The 16180-nt window shown below is 28.9% G+C and overlaps 3 protein-coding genes across 4 annotated transcripts; 1 reads left to right on the top strand and 2 right to left on the bottom strand.

The window, feature by feature from the left end:
- Window positions 1-474: 474 nt before the first annotated feature.
- Window positions 475-5281, top strand: LOC124543258 (ras-related protein Rab-21). The gene is made up of 4 exons (XM_047121417.1): window positions 475-849; window positions 2280-2447; window positions 3181-3299; window positions 3550-5281. Exons 1-4 carry the CDS (start codon window positions 718-720, stop codon window positions 3758-3760), a joined length of 630 nt encoding a protein of 209 aa, XP_046977373.1. The 5' UTR covers window positions 475-717; the 3' UTR covers window positions 3761-5281.
- A 334-nt stretch (window positions 5282-5615) lies between these two features.
- On the bottom strand, window positions 5616-11917 carry LOC124543256 (ATPase family AAA domain-containing protein 3A homolog). Its single transcript, XM_047121415.1, has 10 exons — window positions 11596-11917; window positions 10238-10392; window positions 9979-10091; window positions 9488-9694; window positions 9122-9279; window positions 8767-9026; window positions 8483-8606; window positions 7905-8196; window positions 7548-7746; window positions 5616-7406 (listed from the first exon to the last, which is right to left on the bottom strand). The coding sequence occupies exons 1-10, from the start codon at window positions 11783-11785 to the stop codon at window positions 7224-7226; spliced, it is 1881 nt and encodes a 626-aa protein (XP_046977371.1). The 5' UTR covers window positions 11786-11917; the 3' UTR covers window positions 5616-7223.
- A 999-nt stretch (window positions 11918-12916) lies between these two features.
- Window positions 12917-15537, bottom strand: LOC124543259 (LITAF domain-containing protein). 2 transcript variants are annotated; one of them, XM_047121418.1, is made up of 4 exons: window positions 15373-15537; window positions 15014-15162; window positions 14598-14751; window positions 12917-14484 (listed from the first exon to the last, which is right to left on the bottom strand). In XM_047121418.1, the coding sequence occupies exons 2-4, from the start codon at window positions 15153-15155 to the stop codon at window positions 14379-14381; spliced, it is 402 nt and encodes a 133-aa protein (XP_046977374.1). In that variant the 5' UTR covers window positions 15156-15162; window positions 15373-15537; the 3' UTR covers window positions 12917-14378. The 2 variants fall into 2 exon arrangements, with proteins under 2 accessions (XP_046977374.1, XP_046977375.1); XM_047121419.1 differs by lacking the exon at window positions 15373-15537 and adding an exon at window positions 15279-15297.
- Between the last annotated feature and the right edge of the window lie 643 nt (window positions 15538-16180).

Here is a 16180-nt window from a genome sequence, read left to right as displayed (position 1 = left end):
GCGTTTTATCGTCTAATAAAATAAAATAAATTTAAAAATATTAAAATTGTATCAACATCTCATACCATTTATTATAGGCAAAATAGATTTTTTTTTTATATATTTTTGTATACTATACTTATTTGGGCTTAACACGAGTAAAACCTAATGAAAATATTACTGGTGTGGTTTTATTCATCATAAATCTCATTCCATTAATTTCATCATTTTCTGTTGTTGTCACTATTATGATTTTTAATATAATGCCTCTACTACACGAATACAATCATCCAATGTTGCACAAATTAATTAGGATAAATATATTTTAAAACTGATTTATTTAACTTAATTGATACTTGGAAATATCTAATGCTAATTAGTGGCAAATTGGGTGTCCGTATGCAATGCACTATTCTGTCCCAGTGTGTATTAGAGCCTTTAGATATGTGACAGTGGCAGAATATTTTGCGCTCAACTAGCATAGATACACGCCATAACAAAAAAATAAGTTGTCAAATAGCTTTCTTTACGACATCACGATCACAGTTCTATGTCGACTAATTATATATAAAATATTATTGAAGTTTGTGGTTAATCTCTAATATCCTCCTTAATGTTTTTAAAGCTGTTATCATTAGTATTTTTTTGTTCGATATACATGTCTACCTAAAAACCGCGTTAGATTCCGTGACAATTTAATTGAAAGTTTCCTATTACAAAGACATTTTAGTTTCCACAATGACTACAGCACCGAGTGGAACACATAATTTCAAAGTGGTATTGTTAGGAGAAGGCTGCGTTGGGAAAACATCTATACTGCTCCGATACATCGAAGATAAATTCAACGATAAACATTTGACTACACTACAGGTATGTTCTAGAAACGCTTTAATTTAATCCAATTTAAAATCATAATAAATCGATACTTCACAGCTTGTTGATATGTTTCCTCTCAAGCTAAATATTGTATGATGGATTTTTGCCATTTCTTTATTTAAATTAAATAAATCAATGCTTAATAACAAAATAATGCTAAAATTTCTAATTGATTCTTCTAATGAGAATGTACATAAAATTATAGTAAAACAAAATAAAAAAATGTATACTATATTTTCAAAATATATTAATCATTATATATATTCGGGAGATGGCAAGCAACATTTGTAAAAATCAATGGTGGTTGAGATTTGAGTAAGCCCACCTAGGTAGGTACCACCCACTCATCACATATTCTTCTGCTAAACAGCATTCCACATAGTTATGATGTAGTTTGATTAGTGAGTGAGCATGTGTTATGATGGCCAAAAGGGACATAACTTATGAGTTCCCACATTTGGTGGTATTTATATGGAATGATTTCAAAACTCGTGTCTGTCTTTTGGTTGTTAATATTTCTAATGCAAATCATCAAATAATATTCTGAATCAAGACTATTTTCATTATTTAAATATTAATCTGACTAAACTAACTCTGGTAGGAGAGGTGTAGTTTATATTCTGTTTTTCCTATGTACATTCTTAATTTCTTATTATACTATTCTTATCTATCGTTTGAAGAATTCTTATTTGATGATTCTTCAAACTGGTTTTAGGTTTTGTGACACCAAGATTTGAAAGAGTTCCTTTATGTTAATAATTAAATTAGCCAACCACTTGACTGTGTCATTCAATCAGCTTAAAAGTACAGTGTTTTTATTTAAATCAGGTGAAAATAACTAAGTGTCTAAGATTACTTTAAGAAACCGAAGATGCAGGGTATGCAGCTCCTAAGCACCCAAGCACAATGAGATAGATAAAAACTAAAAGAGTTCTTAAATTAATTATACTTAATATTAAGAGTTATCAAATGATGAATGTATATTTTTTTTTATATCAAATTATTGTAGAACTCAAAATATACAAAAAATATTATTTTTCAAAGCAGATAAGCTACTATTGATATTACTATACACTATGTCAGCAATAATGAGGAAACCTGCATGTGTCAAATTTTATAGAAATTCTGCCACATATGTTTTGCAACAAGTCGCATTGTTGCAGCTTGCTGGAATATGTTGTAAACCATCTCCTCAAAGGGAGAGGAGGCCTTAGCCCAGCAGTGGGAAATTTACAGGCTTTTGTTTTTGTTATTGTTGTTATAACTGTACAAAACCAATATTTACCCTAAATAATATAAAATATATGCAATATAAAATATGAGTAAATTAAAAAAAACTGAGTGATATATATTATTATAACTACTTATTTAGAAATAACTATACTTTTAAAACATGTGAATAACATACTGTTTATTTTCAATAGGCAACATTTTTAAACAAGAAACTTAACATCAATGGAAAACGTATTAATCTCTCAATTTGGGATACAGCTGGTCAGGAGAAGTTTCATGCTTTGGGTCCCATTTATTATAGAAACTCAAATGGTGCCATACTAGTTTATGATATCACAGATGAAGATTCGTTTGGAAAGGTAAGACTTACTATTAGCTAACATAATATAATTATATGAGTGGGAGACATGATCAAGGATGTTAAAGAATACATCAAATATTAATTTATATCTTTGATATAACTTTTTACTGAGTGGCAGGTCTTTGTTTTAGCCTGTCTCGTTAGGTACCACCCACTCATCAGATTGTACTAACACCAAACAAGCAATACCAAGTAGTGTTGTGTTCTGTTTTGAATGGTGACTTAAGGCGTGGGCCTGAGGTAAGCGCAGACAAGGGACATGACATCTTATTTCCCAAAGTTGACAGCACAGGGATGTAAAGAATGATTAACATTTCTTACAAGTTCATTATCTAAATGCGTTTACGACCACCCTCAGGTGGCCTATTTGCACATCTGCTTACCTTAATTTTGAAAACCATATTTTGTCTCTTTTTTTTTTAATAAAATATATGAGTGAAATATAAATGTTATATACATTGTTTTGTATATGTAGTCGGATATGTCCAGTAATCAGAGTTACTTCAGGATTGCATTTGTTGTGTAATCAACAAAGGGAAATAACCAATAATACTGCATAAAAGGTGCATGCTTTAACTACAATTGATCCATTTATGTATAATATATCATGAATTGCATTTGTTTGTAATTGTTTCAATAATAAAATAGTAAAATTACAATACTTTAAATATAACATTCATATATAGAAATAAAACGAAACATGTATTTATTATATTTTATTTTATTTATAGGTTAAGAACTGGGTCAAGGAATTGAAGAAAATGCTCGGATCGGATATTGTTTTAATAATAGCAGGCAACAAAGTTGATCTAGAACACGAAAGAACAGTGCCTCTCGAAGAAGCTGAGAGGTATAATTACTATGTACATACTTTACATGCTAAAATATTGTTATTATGACTCAACAATAATTTTATTTTATAATGGATATCAATTAACTATTTTATTACATTAGGTTTAAATGCTGTTATTTAATAAATGCTTTGAAATTATAGTGAATATATTAAAGTCAGCATTAAACAAAAAAACAATTAAGTGGCTTTCATACATACATTTAAAATTAATTAAATAAAATAATATATTATAAATCAATACTTTCAGCTACGCAGATATGGTTGGCGCTAAACACTTCTACACGTCGGCAAAGTTGAATCAAGGCGTTGAAGAACTATTTTTGGAGTTGACAAGGGAAATGGTTGAACGATTTGAGCAAAACACCCGGACTGATTCAAATAGAACCTCAAGAGTTCTAGTCGTCGACGATGAAGCACCAACTCAGTCAACATGCTGCTTAGGATATCGAAGTAATTGAAATGCTTACATAGGTAATATTTGATGTATATAAATATTCTATATTATTGTTCGACTCTATTTATGGAACTTATTATATCAATGTGTAACGTTGACTCGTAGATCAATTGACTTAAATAAATGTTACATAAGTTGTTTAACGTTAAATATTTTTTGATATCCAAAAATTGGTTTCACAATACCCGCAGCCACAGCTCATCTATCATTTATTACATACCTACAACATATAATAGCAAATTGAACTGGATCTTGAGTTATAATTATTATATGCAATAGTAGAAGAGCACATTGAATTCACTATTTCGTGTTAGTGCCACTACATTATAAACCTGAAAAAGAAAAATATTTTAGAAATGCTTATAATTCGTGTTTCGAACATAGCCAATGTTATTTTTAACATGTTTAGATTATGTATTCTACTATTATCATTATAGTTAATGGCTTACTTTTAAGTAATTACTAAATATCTTTCTCATTCTTAGGTTTGTAAATTTTTATGTCTTATAAATTTATCAGTTGCTCTCAAGAGATTATTTTTGTGAATATTTACTTTGTTATCTGTTTGATAGCCGACAAAAGATAAAACCTAAAAACTATTTATAGAAACTTTTTAAAATTTTTAGTACTAAAATTTCTTATGATGTTAATTGAAAGTATGAGCTTACTCTTTTATTGTTGAGTATCATTTTATGTAAAAATGAACTTGTTTATTTCCCTATGGAAATTTATTTACTTTAATTGTAACTGTAAAAAAAACAATGTGAATCATTTACTAAGTACCCAATTTATTTGTCCAAACAGTTAAATAATGCAAAAGAGTAATTATAATTGTTGCAACAAGCTTTATACTCTGAAACTGTTATTAAATTACTGTCACATTAAATGGTTATTAATGGTAAATGGTGTATTCCTTTTATTTGAAATTCACGTGAAATTTAATTAACATTCCTTCTTTATCAAAAAACAAAAAAATGAAATATTTATTATAAATAACCTATTCGATATATATTATTGAGTATGTATTGTAAATTGTTTTTATAATAAGTAATAATTTGCCTTAGTTAACACAATGAGCTGTGACGAATATTTAATACATATATAATTTACTCACTGAAATTATCTTAACAATTATATGAGTGTGTAGTTAATAAATTAACTAATTTCGATGTCAGTAAGTAATCATCAGTATAATTATTTTATTATACTAAGTCTTATTTATATATACGTATACCTATATTTGAATATATATTTTTACTATTACATATAATTGCTATACAAATGTTTTTGTTTTAGCTCTATTATAGTAAATGTAAATAATGTTTTATTTTCTAATTTTAGTCCTGTATTATTATTAAGTAACTAATGTTACGTTCACAATAATATAATATAAATTTAATGAACAAATATTTGTGATTTTTCTTTTATGATCAACCATTCAGAAAACAATAATTATTGACATTTCATATGAAGTATTTTGTTGTGATTTATGATCAATATTAAACTGTTTTCGAATATTATTTTACATGGTTATTTCAATGTCCTCAGACAACGATGTTTTGATTACGCAATATACTAGAAACGCACGCCCTTTGCTTATGCGTTAGCTTTTATACATTTATCAATAACTTAGTAAGACATAACTATGATCTGTGGGTTTGTACTTTGTAACGTGTGTTTTAAAATATTAATTTATGTTTTGAGCTTTACAACGACAATCTTGAGCACTACCAACAGTGATACGATTTTGATGTTAACAATTTACTGAATATATTGTAATCTACAATATACTCGGTAAACTAACAATATTTTAAATAAATATTGCGAAATGAACGAAGGATCATGAAATAAAACAAAAATCATATTTTAACAAGTTCTATTAACACTACATACAAGTTTCAAGCAAATAACTTTATACATTGCAATTGAGAAATAAACCATATCAAAACAATTTATCTTCGATATAACAACTTAAAATTATATATTTTATTTGATCTATACTAAACAAAACATCCATAACCATATGTTTAAACTTTGAAAATCGTTTACATTCTTGTAAAAACATTTTTTTTGAAGATGTAGTGAGATAATTATAATATAACAAAAAGTTATTTTCTATGCATTTTAAAGTATCATATATACTTACCAATATTATTAACTTCCTATATTATATTCATAGTTTATGTTCTTTGACTAATAGTTACATTGTTTTGTGATATTAGCACATTTAAATTTAAAATTTTCGCCACGACAATGCAATCTAATTTAAAATAAAGCAATCAACCACTATGATTAAGCCAGCCATACTAATAACAGTCATTTGGAAAAAAATGCAAATTCTTAGATTCTATGTTTTCTTGTCCCTAACTTTATATACTTACATCATTAAATTTTATTTTCTTTGTGTCAATCACGTGAAAACTACTGAACATATTTGTATGATAATATGATCAGTCGACATGTCATCTTCCCGAGATGTTAATTCTCCCTGAGCTCATTAATTTTATTAATTCCGTTTATGCTTGCTTCTTTTTTTTAATATCCAGCGAAACGAGCGTGTAACAGCTAGTTAAAATATAAAACAAACGTGTAATCGCTTTGAAACCAGACATTTTGATAAACATTCAAATCATATACCATAGGTATATAACTACAATTGCATTTACATTAAAACTTTTGTGCAATTCTAGAGTTAGGCATATCATACTTTTAATTTTAGTGATCTTTTGTACTTCGTTTGTACACTTAGACATTGTAATATAATATGATTAGATTAATACCAAGCGTTTAGGTCAGATAATTTGGAAAATCGATGATTAAATGCTTTAAAATATGATAAAAATAAAACATCTTGTCATTCACAAGAGAGGAGATCTGATATAAATTGTCGAACAAGATAAGAGAATATTTAAAAAATGCATAACGTTTAATAAAACTGAAACTTATACAACTATGGTGGTAAATGGTAGTCTGAACATTCCGGTAAAATTAATATTCTATATGGTTTGGCGTGTTTGACAATGTACTTTTGAATATAATTGCAAAAGTTATATAATCCCGTTTTAGAGATACACCTATATAGATGAATAAAGGCTAGTATTACAGATCACTTTTTACAATAGAAACGTTTTATTTATTATTTGTAAAATGCAGATTATATAAAGTCGATTACACACAATATCTTCATATCAGAATTAAACATACCAGTACACTAACAAAATCAGTAAAATCGTCCAACATATTAGTTTGTATTATATATGCCCAGGAAATTATTTAAAGATTTTACTTCTTTTCACATTCACTGATAATTTACGCAATTTGTTAAAGTCACTGTCAGACAATATAATGTGTGTTTGCAATTTTGATACTTTAAAGTCATAGATGCACTGTTTATTATCACAGTTTATATTTATATTTTCGGAACATGTGTTTTGTATTTCTACAGGATCATCATTGGTTATCAGGTGTCACTTTTCCATGTCTTCCTTAGTCTTTCTCTTGGCAGACTTGACTTTAGGTTCCTCTTTGGTTTCAGGCAGCTCTTTAATTGTAGCCTGCTGAATATTTTCTTCAGGTTTGTCTAAAGGCGGCAAATCCAAAAGATATGGCATCATACTTCGCGTCTTCTCTTCTGCTGACAGCCACTCCATCTGTAATTAAATAAAAAAATTAATACAAAATAAAATACAATTTAAATTAATTCATAATGCAATATAAAGGTTTCTTATTCTGCTTCCATTTTATTATACAAAACTTGTTACACTGTGTTATAATACTAGGAATAAAGTTACCTTTTGTCTATGATCCTGAACAGCATCATCGCAAATTTCTATGCACATTTGTTCTGTAAGTCTTCCATCATCAGATGCGTAGGCAGCCGCTTGCCAAGCAACGCCAAGTTTAGATAATGCTCGACCAGACATACCAGCTGTTCTTTTTGCTAGGTTAGCGCAGAGAGCACCATAATCAAACTGGTCGACATTGAGACGTCTGAAATAATTTTTGCATTTAAAATGTGTTTTTAATGTATAACAATCACATTGTTATTTTACTGTTATTTGACCTTCATCGTTATTTCAATTGATAATCAATTGTTACAGGCAATTAAATTTGTATAAAAGATTAATCATGATAAAAATGAAACCCACCTCTTGCCTTCCGATGCCGGTTGCAGTACAAACTTATCAAAGTATAATCTAATCAAACGTTCTCTCTCTTCGAGACCAGGTAGACCAAACTCGATCATCTTATCCAATCTGTCATTGATAGCTGAGTCGAATTGTTGCGGGGTATTAGAGGCTAATACCAACATGATACGGCTACTTTGGTCAGAAGTTCGGTACAGAAAAGCGTTTAGAGCTGCTCGCAAGTCTTCACTTATTTGTGCAGAAGACCTTTTATGGAGGAATGCGTCTGCTTCGTCAATAAAGAGCAAGACACCTAAAAATAATAATGATATTTTAAAATATATACATAATCAATTATGTTACATATGTTAAATTTGCAGGAAGTTTCTAATGGGACATAGATGAGCGAAACAAAGTTACGTTGGGATTAAGTGTCGAATTTATTTATTAGTTCATTACTTATAGAACAATAAAAAAGTTGAAATTCCAAATGTATTTATAGTTCTATAAGTAATTAAATTTATTAAATACTGCTTTGTAATGTTTCCTATTGAATAATCGCTCACATACATGTATCATGTACAAAAATGAATCCTTACCTTTTCTACTAGTATTAGCCCAGTCAAACATCTTATGAATGGCAGCTACGGCATGTTTGCCCATTGGAGCCACATCACCACCCGTCATTATCGCGTAATCCATACCAGAATGTTTGGCTAATTTCTGTAACAAAATAGCAATTATAAGTACAATTACTCCCTTACTTGCATGACATCTTAATTGCATCTAATTTCAAATCTCAGTAAATGATTAATATTCCATCAATAGACACAAGGTAAAAATTATAATATAATTTAGATTATTATGAAGAGGTACTACTTACCTTTGAGAACAAAGTTTTACCAGTACCAGGTGGCCCATACATAAGCAGGTTCCTGTAGAATCCTCTATTTACTTTGGTATTCTTTGTTGCAATGGCAATATCTCTGAGACGTTTCTCTAATGTGGGTGCTAACACAACTCCTGCTAATGCATCAGATGGTTTACGGAAATTAGCGATAGCACGCGATATCGTGAGGATGGGGTGCTTAACTGCTTCTAGGAGGGAAAATCTTGAGGTCTCATTCACTAATGTCGGCTTACCTAATAACACAGGAAATAATTTATTAATAAATGCACTTTAGAAGCATTACAAAAGGTATAGTATTGAGCTAATAAAATTATAAATAGAATCTTACCAATCCTAGCTTCAATGAAACGAGCAGTCACAGATGTAGCGCCTTTAGCAGTGTAAACACCAAGGGCAACCAAGGACAAACCACCCGCTGCTGCCAGGGTCTTATCCCAATCAGTGACAAGTGCATTTAAACCTGTTCCTATGACGCTTCCTGCTGTCCTGTATTACACATAGAAAAACATCTTTATAAAACAAAACCAACATTAAATTATGAGTAAATTGAATTTTTTTAAATGTCTGTACATCTAAAATTTTTGTGACTTTATACAAAATACAAAAGCAGTGAATAATTGATATTTAGCTATATAATAGTTTTATTATAGTAGTAGTAGTTTAAAATAATTCAGGTAATATCTCTTTAACTTACTGTATACTTTCCAAAATAGTTGTCCTATTTTCAGCAGCTTTCAGTTTAATTTGTTCAAGTGTTATATCTCTGTTCTCTCTATCAGCTTTAGCACGAGCCCTGGCCTCTGCTTCTATGGCCTTAAGTTTGTTTTTCTCACGCAATTCCATTTCATGCTCAACAGTGGCACGACGCATTGCCTCTTGTTTTGCTACACTCTCTTCTTGCCTGCATAATTATAAACTATTATAAAAGATATATAACATAAGCTATAAAAGTATTTTTATTGAACGGGAAAAACAGAAATGCTCATTTTTCATTCTTAGAACCATTGTGAACTAAACTAGCATTCATTTTCACCATATTTTGCTGCTTCAGGATATGCATGTCATGAGGAAGATCCTCAAAACACATAAATTTATTTCATACTTTTAAAAGTATGAAATAAATTTATGTGTAATCATTGACTGTATTAATCTAGTAAGAATATTCTATATACGAAATGAACATACTTCTTTAATATTTCGTCCTGATTTCTTTGATGCTGAACCAATTGTTCTTCATACCGTGTCTTCGCTAATTGGTCTTGATACTGTGCACGCATTTGGTGCTGTTTTGTTTCTTCCTATATTAAGAAAATAAAGCAATTGCAACACAATATATGTTTCGATACTAAAAATAAAAACAAACCAATTGATCTGTTTTCAATTGCATTCTGATATCTACAATTATAAAAAATTGTAACAAAAACTAATTAAAACATAATCTTACCTGTAATGTTTTGCGTCTTTCTTCATGATCAATTCTCTTCTGATCTACTTTTGCTTGTTCGATGGCTGCTTCATATTCCTTTATCTTGGCCAAGTGTTCTTGTTGACGGGTGCTCTCTTGCAACTTACTAAGTTCCAATGCATCTTTAGCATGTCCTGTTAAAAATGTGTTACATAGTAGAGACCGACCAAATTTTTTTAAGGAAATTTATTAATTCCTGAGATATAATCACTGCAGACATAAAATGAACAGTATGGATATACTAGTATTCTTTGATTGGTACAAAATAGATCTCTTTCTCTATCTACTACTATTTTATATTCATCTATTTCAAAGATTTATATTAAAGAAGATTTATTACAAATTATATATTTCAAGCGAATCAGTGTCAAGTATATAATTATAATTATCTATTAAGATTGGAAAATTATTGCTAGAGGTGTGAAGTCCTGAGTAATTTTCAAGTAACAAGTATTTCTACTTCAATTCACTTATTTATATAACATTACGATTGGAACATGATTGTGACCAAATAGTTAGTATTCCAGGTACAATACTTTTAGGTACAGAAAATGTGTTTATAATAAGTAAATCAATTTTATACATCCTTTTTGCTGATTCACTCTTTTTGCTCAATAAATCTATGTGAAATCACATAAGATTTATTGTTTCCACATAGATTTGATTTCTACTTTTCTCTTGTTACTTATGTTATTTTCAATAGTATCATATGATAATAATAGAGAAGGAACCATTTATTTCAACTACTTTGCATATTATAAATATACTAACAATTTCTTATCGAAAAACAGAAATATCTAAATTTCTTGAAAACAGCTCTACTAATTATCTAAATAAAAAAGATTATAAATAGAGCTCACTTCAAAATGATCTTCGGAAGGTGTCTTAAATAGCACATAAATATCAGGCAAAATTTGTTAATTTTAAAATAACAGTGGTATAGGGATGTATCATACAGTTGTTTAAACTTCATAGATACACTATAACAGCCATGATTACAAAATTCTTTAACATATATATACAAACTACTTAAACAAAGTAAAATTATTGTACGTAAAGCAATATTTGTTTTTTATTACTATGTCCTTGAGAGAGGATATATTTAAGATTGCATCAGAATCTCAGTATCTGATAATCTTAGTTAAAATGGTCAAGGCTTGTAAAGTTCTTGTTCCTATTCTTGAACTTAAGAAGCTTATCGGTAGGTTATATAATCTGTATTAATTTTGAAAATTCCTTCTATAATAATATTTTAATGTTAGTTAATTTAGGATTGTAGGTTAGGTGGCCGCATTATGCAATACCTTAAAATGTGACTGATAAGACTCAATACATACGTGATCTCTCTAACTCCCGGGCAGCCTGTGCAGCTCTCTCCAGAGCACTGGAATCAAATCTATATGCTTCCATGGCTTTCTTTTCAGCTTTAGTGAGGTTAACTGGAGCGGCGGCGGAGCCACCACCATCTGCTGGAGGCTCATCAGTAGGCGGCTGCTGAGGCCGGCTGTACCCGAATAACCAAGACATGGCTAAAAACAGGTAGTTTTATTCATCAAATGTATATTTATTTGTTGAAAATAACACTGTATCCTTCTTTATAATAGAGCACACGAATGGACATTGAACAATTGATTGATCGAATACCATAGAACCAGAGCCATAGACTGCAAATTAAGTAGACTATAAAATTATTTGACAGAGAGTCATAGATACATAATTTTATCGTGTGAACATTATTTTCATAAGGGGACCCCCTCTTTCTTAAAACATAGTGGATGATTATTGGTAAATAATAAATATAATTAATTATCAATACTCATCACACACAACTTATCCATATACGTTTTAAGTTTCATTAATTTTCTAGTTCTGAAGAAACAAAACGTTTATTTAAAAAGAAATATTGCGCAGCATGCACTGGATGCGCTTTTGATTTTTATCGATTCATTTAATCCATAACGAAGACAATTATAATGCAATTTTAGTAAAGGCTTAGGTTTTTTAAAAGTATCACTGATATTTCGAAACAGTTACTACACTAATTGAAAAATATTTTTTAGTGTTTGTATTCCTTTGAAGCGCCAAGCGTTACCATTTTTAACAGAAGGAATAATTAACTATGTAGTATGTTATGAGCCATTACATTTATTATTTTAAAAACATTAATATTCCTAAAACTAAAAATAATAAATCGATAATCAATCATCAAATCAATTCCTTATATGATTACTATATTATTTTATATTTGACGCAAAAAATATTGTAATGTTTATTCTTTATTAAAATTGTAATGTATGATCAATATAACCAAAACAGAGATTTTATTTTAAGTTAACTACTAACTTTTCTTGTCTGTTTGTCATTACCACGTAAATTTTCATGGGTAAAAAGTAAATAATTATGTTCTTGGGGATATAAAAGTGTACCATGCTTATTTCATCAAGTTCAACGATCGAAAACACAACAACAAAATTTACATTTGATTACCGCTATTATAAGCATTGAGGTAATTCGCTAATTAACCGAAATTCTCCAGATAAAAGCTTCGTATTGCTTCCGTTAATATTCCATTTTAGAATTTTTTTTTAATGTTACTTAATCAAGTAAACTCGCAGGTTAATGTGTTGATGATAACTAAGTGACTAGAAAAAAAGTAAACAAAGTGTTAAAATTTATTTTATTATGTTTTTAGTCACAGGAAAGTAGTATAACATTAGCGAACACAAAGATGGCTAAAGCTGTATGGTCTTTAAAACATTGATAAACAGAGTGCACATAAAGGATTTCTTTAGCTGATAGTTTAATTACTGAGTTAAGCTTCTGTAGTTTGAATGTTTGCAGATACTTATTTTGTAGTTACAATTATATCTGAGGAGAAACTGACAAATGTAATTCCACATTTTTTTATACATCAATAATTACGATACCAATTGACTAAACAACCAAACTATCAGCTGATAATCTAGTATATGCAGTAGTAAACATCAATTACGTGTACTTTATTCTTATAATAAAAATGTAGGTCAATTATTGATTTAATATTTAAAACACAGACATATATCGTGACATTAAAATCTTGTTGATAAAAAAAACTATGGACGAAAAAATCAGTGCTGACATAGTTTTATTTAACAACAAGGGGTTTCAATTAAAAACCTGCATATATTTGTTTTTTGTAAAGATAATCTTTAAACTTTATTTGTAACATATCCAACATATATTGTGGCGTCAGGAGATTTCATATTAATACTAAACTTTGAAGATAATACATAGTATATTATTTTCCACCAATAATAAAAACATTGGTTTTAACATTGTTAATTAAAATTATTATTAAATTAGTTAACTAGATTTAAAGAGAACATAACAACTTTAAATCGCAGATCTGTAAATTAAGAGCATATAATTGTAAGCAAAAAAAAAACAAATAAATTAAATTTGAACATTATCTTAATCCTAGTTTTTTAAATTATTTGTATAAAATTACTAAATAAAACAACCACTATCGTGGATGAGAAATCATAATAATTTAAAATAATTCATCAAGATCAACATTGTAAGTTAAATATTCCAAAATCCTAAAATATAAAAATTGTACATAATATATTTTTATAAAAAATACACAAAAGATACCTTATTAATAACATTAAATACTTATTCCTATTCAGTTACATTAAACTGGGCTTAGTGAAACATTTTAAGATAAAATGTATCATATCAATACATTTTATAATATAATAACCTGGCTCATTAATAAGCATGGTTTTGTGTATATATTTATATATGATGAAAATTTTGTTTTTTAGTAAATTATCATTAATAGTTGACAATAGAAACCAATGTTATCAGTTTGTCAATTTGTTAAAGTGACCTTGTTTATTAATTAGTCAGGTATGTCTTAATAGTAATATCTACTACACAAAAAGATGTGGACATTTAATTTATAATATAAACATCTCTTTGTTTTCAAAGTGTGATGTGACAAAAAAATTACACCAGTACAGTCAGTCTACAAGGCAGTTATTGTCTAAAGTAGATAGATAGTGAGGTGCTTGGAAATAGACCATTACTTGCTGCAGTAAAAAAATCCCATGGCTCATTGTAAAATCAAAAAAAAAAATTATCGCCTGTATCGACCTAGATAAGCCCCACAGTTGGGACACTTGTGATGGACATCCATGCAGCTGTCTATACAGCATGGAATCAAGCAGCAACCTAAAAAGCCTCTGAAACAGATATAATTTCTAGATTAGGCAAAAATGCTTCTTTAGATTAATTTATTATTTGGTACAAGTACCATAAAATAAATAAAGAATAGAATGTATGGAAATATTATTACCCCATCAAACATATAACTGTTCCCGATATATAGGCAATAAGTCCTGGCTTTGTCTGTGTGTAAGTATTCATCTCTGCATGGCAACTGGGGCATATCATATGTGTAGGCTGTGGACCCACTGGCACTACTGTTGTGACAATAGCTGGCCCTGATGCTAAAACAACATAATATACATTAAAACTTAACTGGTTTTTTTTTTAATAAATGATACATGTTTTCATGCTAATATAGTTTAAGTTTAAGAAGGTTATCATTGCTTCAATATCATATTTATTTTATAATAATAATATTGGTGATTAAATTATAGTTCACCTTCACTTCTTTCTTAAATTAAAATGGTTACAAGGACATGTTACTCATGCTTCCAAATATTTTGAGGTCATTGTTATTGCCTCTTTTTTTAAATTTATACTTACATGGAGAGTATTGGGGAGTGTATGGACTAGAAGGTCCTACTCCTCCAACAGCTTGGGAATAGCTAGGCGGGGCAGCCGGCGGCGGCTGCATTGTGTGTCCATTATTCCAACCATATGGCGGAGGATTGGCACTCTTCTCCATGTTAAACCTTTAACCACAGAAACACAAGTAAACACAAAGCACTCACAAATGAACACACTCGCTGTAAACCTTCGCGTGATGCAATACAATCTCGTTGCTATTTTTAGGTATGAGTCTACCAACCAATAAAACGCAGATGTTCATTCGCGGACTCAAAGGTTTATGAGTAAGTAAATATCGCAAATTGTTTCAATTAAAATAATATTTTAATACTAACACAAAGCAGTAACTATTCCGGCTCTTCTTTGATACTCTATTTAGTATTTGTTATTAATATAAATTAGAAATAAGTCTCCGACTATTTTTATATTACAGAACGACGAACGCGAAAAAGTATAATTTAATAGTTAAGAGAGAAATTAACCACAGACTAAAAATCAATATTCAATAGTGGATCCTTTTGTTTTTGTTTTTAGAATAGAGTTCTCCTTAAGATATGTTACAAATACTCTGTGAAAACATTATCATTTGTAAAGAATATTAAATACAAACTAATCAAAATAAATATCCAAAGGTACACATATCAGACTCTAGTTAAGAGTAAGAGAACTACGAGAAGACTTAAGTTTAATTAAACTTTTAAATACTAAGTAGGTATATACTGTTTATTGTATTTTATCTTTATGTGGTTTCAGTTAGGTCGTTTAGTTTTATCATAGTTATTGTTTCATAAACGACTTTTCCTATTCAAAATATTAATAATTATTCATATTTATCTTACAATAATATTTATTTTACACATCATATATTATGCGTCTGGAACATTTAATTATAATTAATTAAATATACATAATTAAGTATGTTATAGCTCTTTTAAAATGTTTTTCTGTGTATTTTAAATTATATGTTTATCACTGGTACCCCTCATATTTCTAGATATTTAATTATAACTAAACATTGTAGAAAAAATAAAAATTGAATAGAATTGTCTAACTTTGATAGATATATTATCATATAAAATAACTAAATAAATATATACAACAATAACAACATCAACAACCTGTAAATTCCCACTGTCGGTTTGG

The sequence above is a fragment of the Vanessa cardui genome, chromosome Z (genome assembly GCF_905220365.1).
Source record: "Vanessa cardui chromosome Z, ilVanCard2.1, whole genome shotgun sequence".
In the NCBI taxonomy this organism is placed as follows: Eukaryota; Metazoa; Arthropoda; class Insecta; order Lepidoptera; family Nymphalidae; genus Vanessa; species Vanessa cardui.
This window is presented reverse-complemented; position numbering and strand designations above follow the sequence as displayed.

What these genes read in the sequence shown, in the direction of transcription:
- LOC124543258 (XM_047121417.1), top strand. Translation starts at nt 718, where the DNA reads ATGACTACAGCACCGAGTGGAACACATAATTTCAAAGTGGTATTGTTA. An exon ending in ATGAAGATTCGTTTGGAAAG is followed by an intron (nt 2,448 to 3,180) that starts GTAAGACTTACT and finishes TTTTATTTATAG; the next exon opens with GTTAAGAACTGGGTCAAGGA. An exon ending in CCTCTCGAAGAAGCTGAGAG is followed by an intron (nt 3,300 to 3,549) that starts GTATAATTACTA and finishes CAATACTTTCAG; the next exon opens with CTACGCAGATATGGTTGGCG.
- LOC124543256 (XM_047121415.1), bottom strand. Translation starts at nt 11,785, where the DNA reads ATGTCTTGGTTATTCGGGTACAGCCGGCCTCAGCAGCCGCCTACTGAT. An exon ending in GTAAAACTTTGTTCTCAAAG is followed by an intron (nt 8,607 to 8,766) that starts GTAAGTAGTACC and finishes ATTTTGTTACAG; the next exon opens with AAATTAGCCAAACATTCTGG. An exon ending in CCGGCATCGGAAGGCAAGAG is followed by an intron (nt 7,747 to 7,904) that starts GTGGGTTTCATT and finishes AAATTATTTCAG; the next exon opens with ACGTCTCAATGTCGACCAGT.
- LOC124543259 (XM_047121418.1), bottom strand. Translation starts at nt 15,155, where the DNA reads ATGGAGAAGAGTGCCAATCCTCCGCCATATGGTTGGAATAATGGACAC. An exon ending in CACTCCCCAATACTCTCCAT is followed by an intron (nt 14,752 to 15,013) that starts GTAAGTATAAAT and finishes ATGTTGTTTTAG; the next exon opens with CATCAGGGCCAGCTATTGTC. An exon ending in ACAGTTATATGTTTGATGGG is followed by an intron (nt 14,485 to 14,597) that starts GTAATAATATTT and finishes TATCTGTTTCAG; the next exon opens with AGGCTTTTTAGGTTGCTGCT.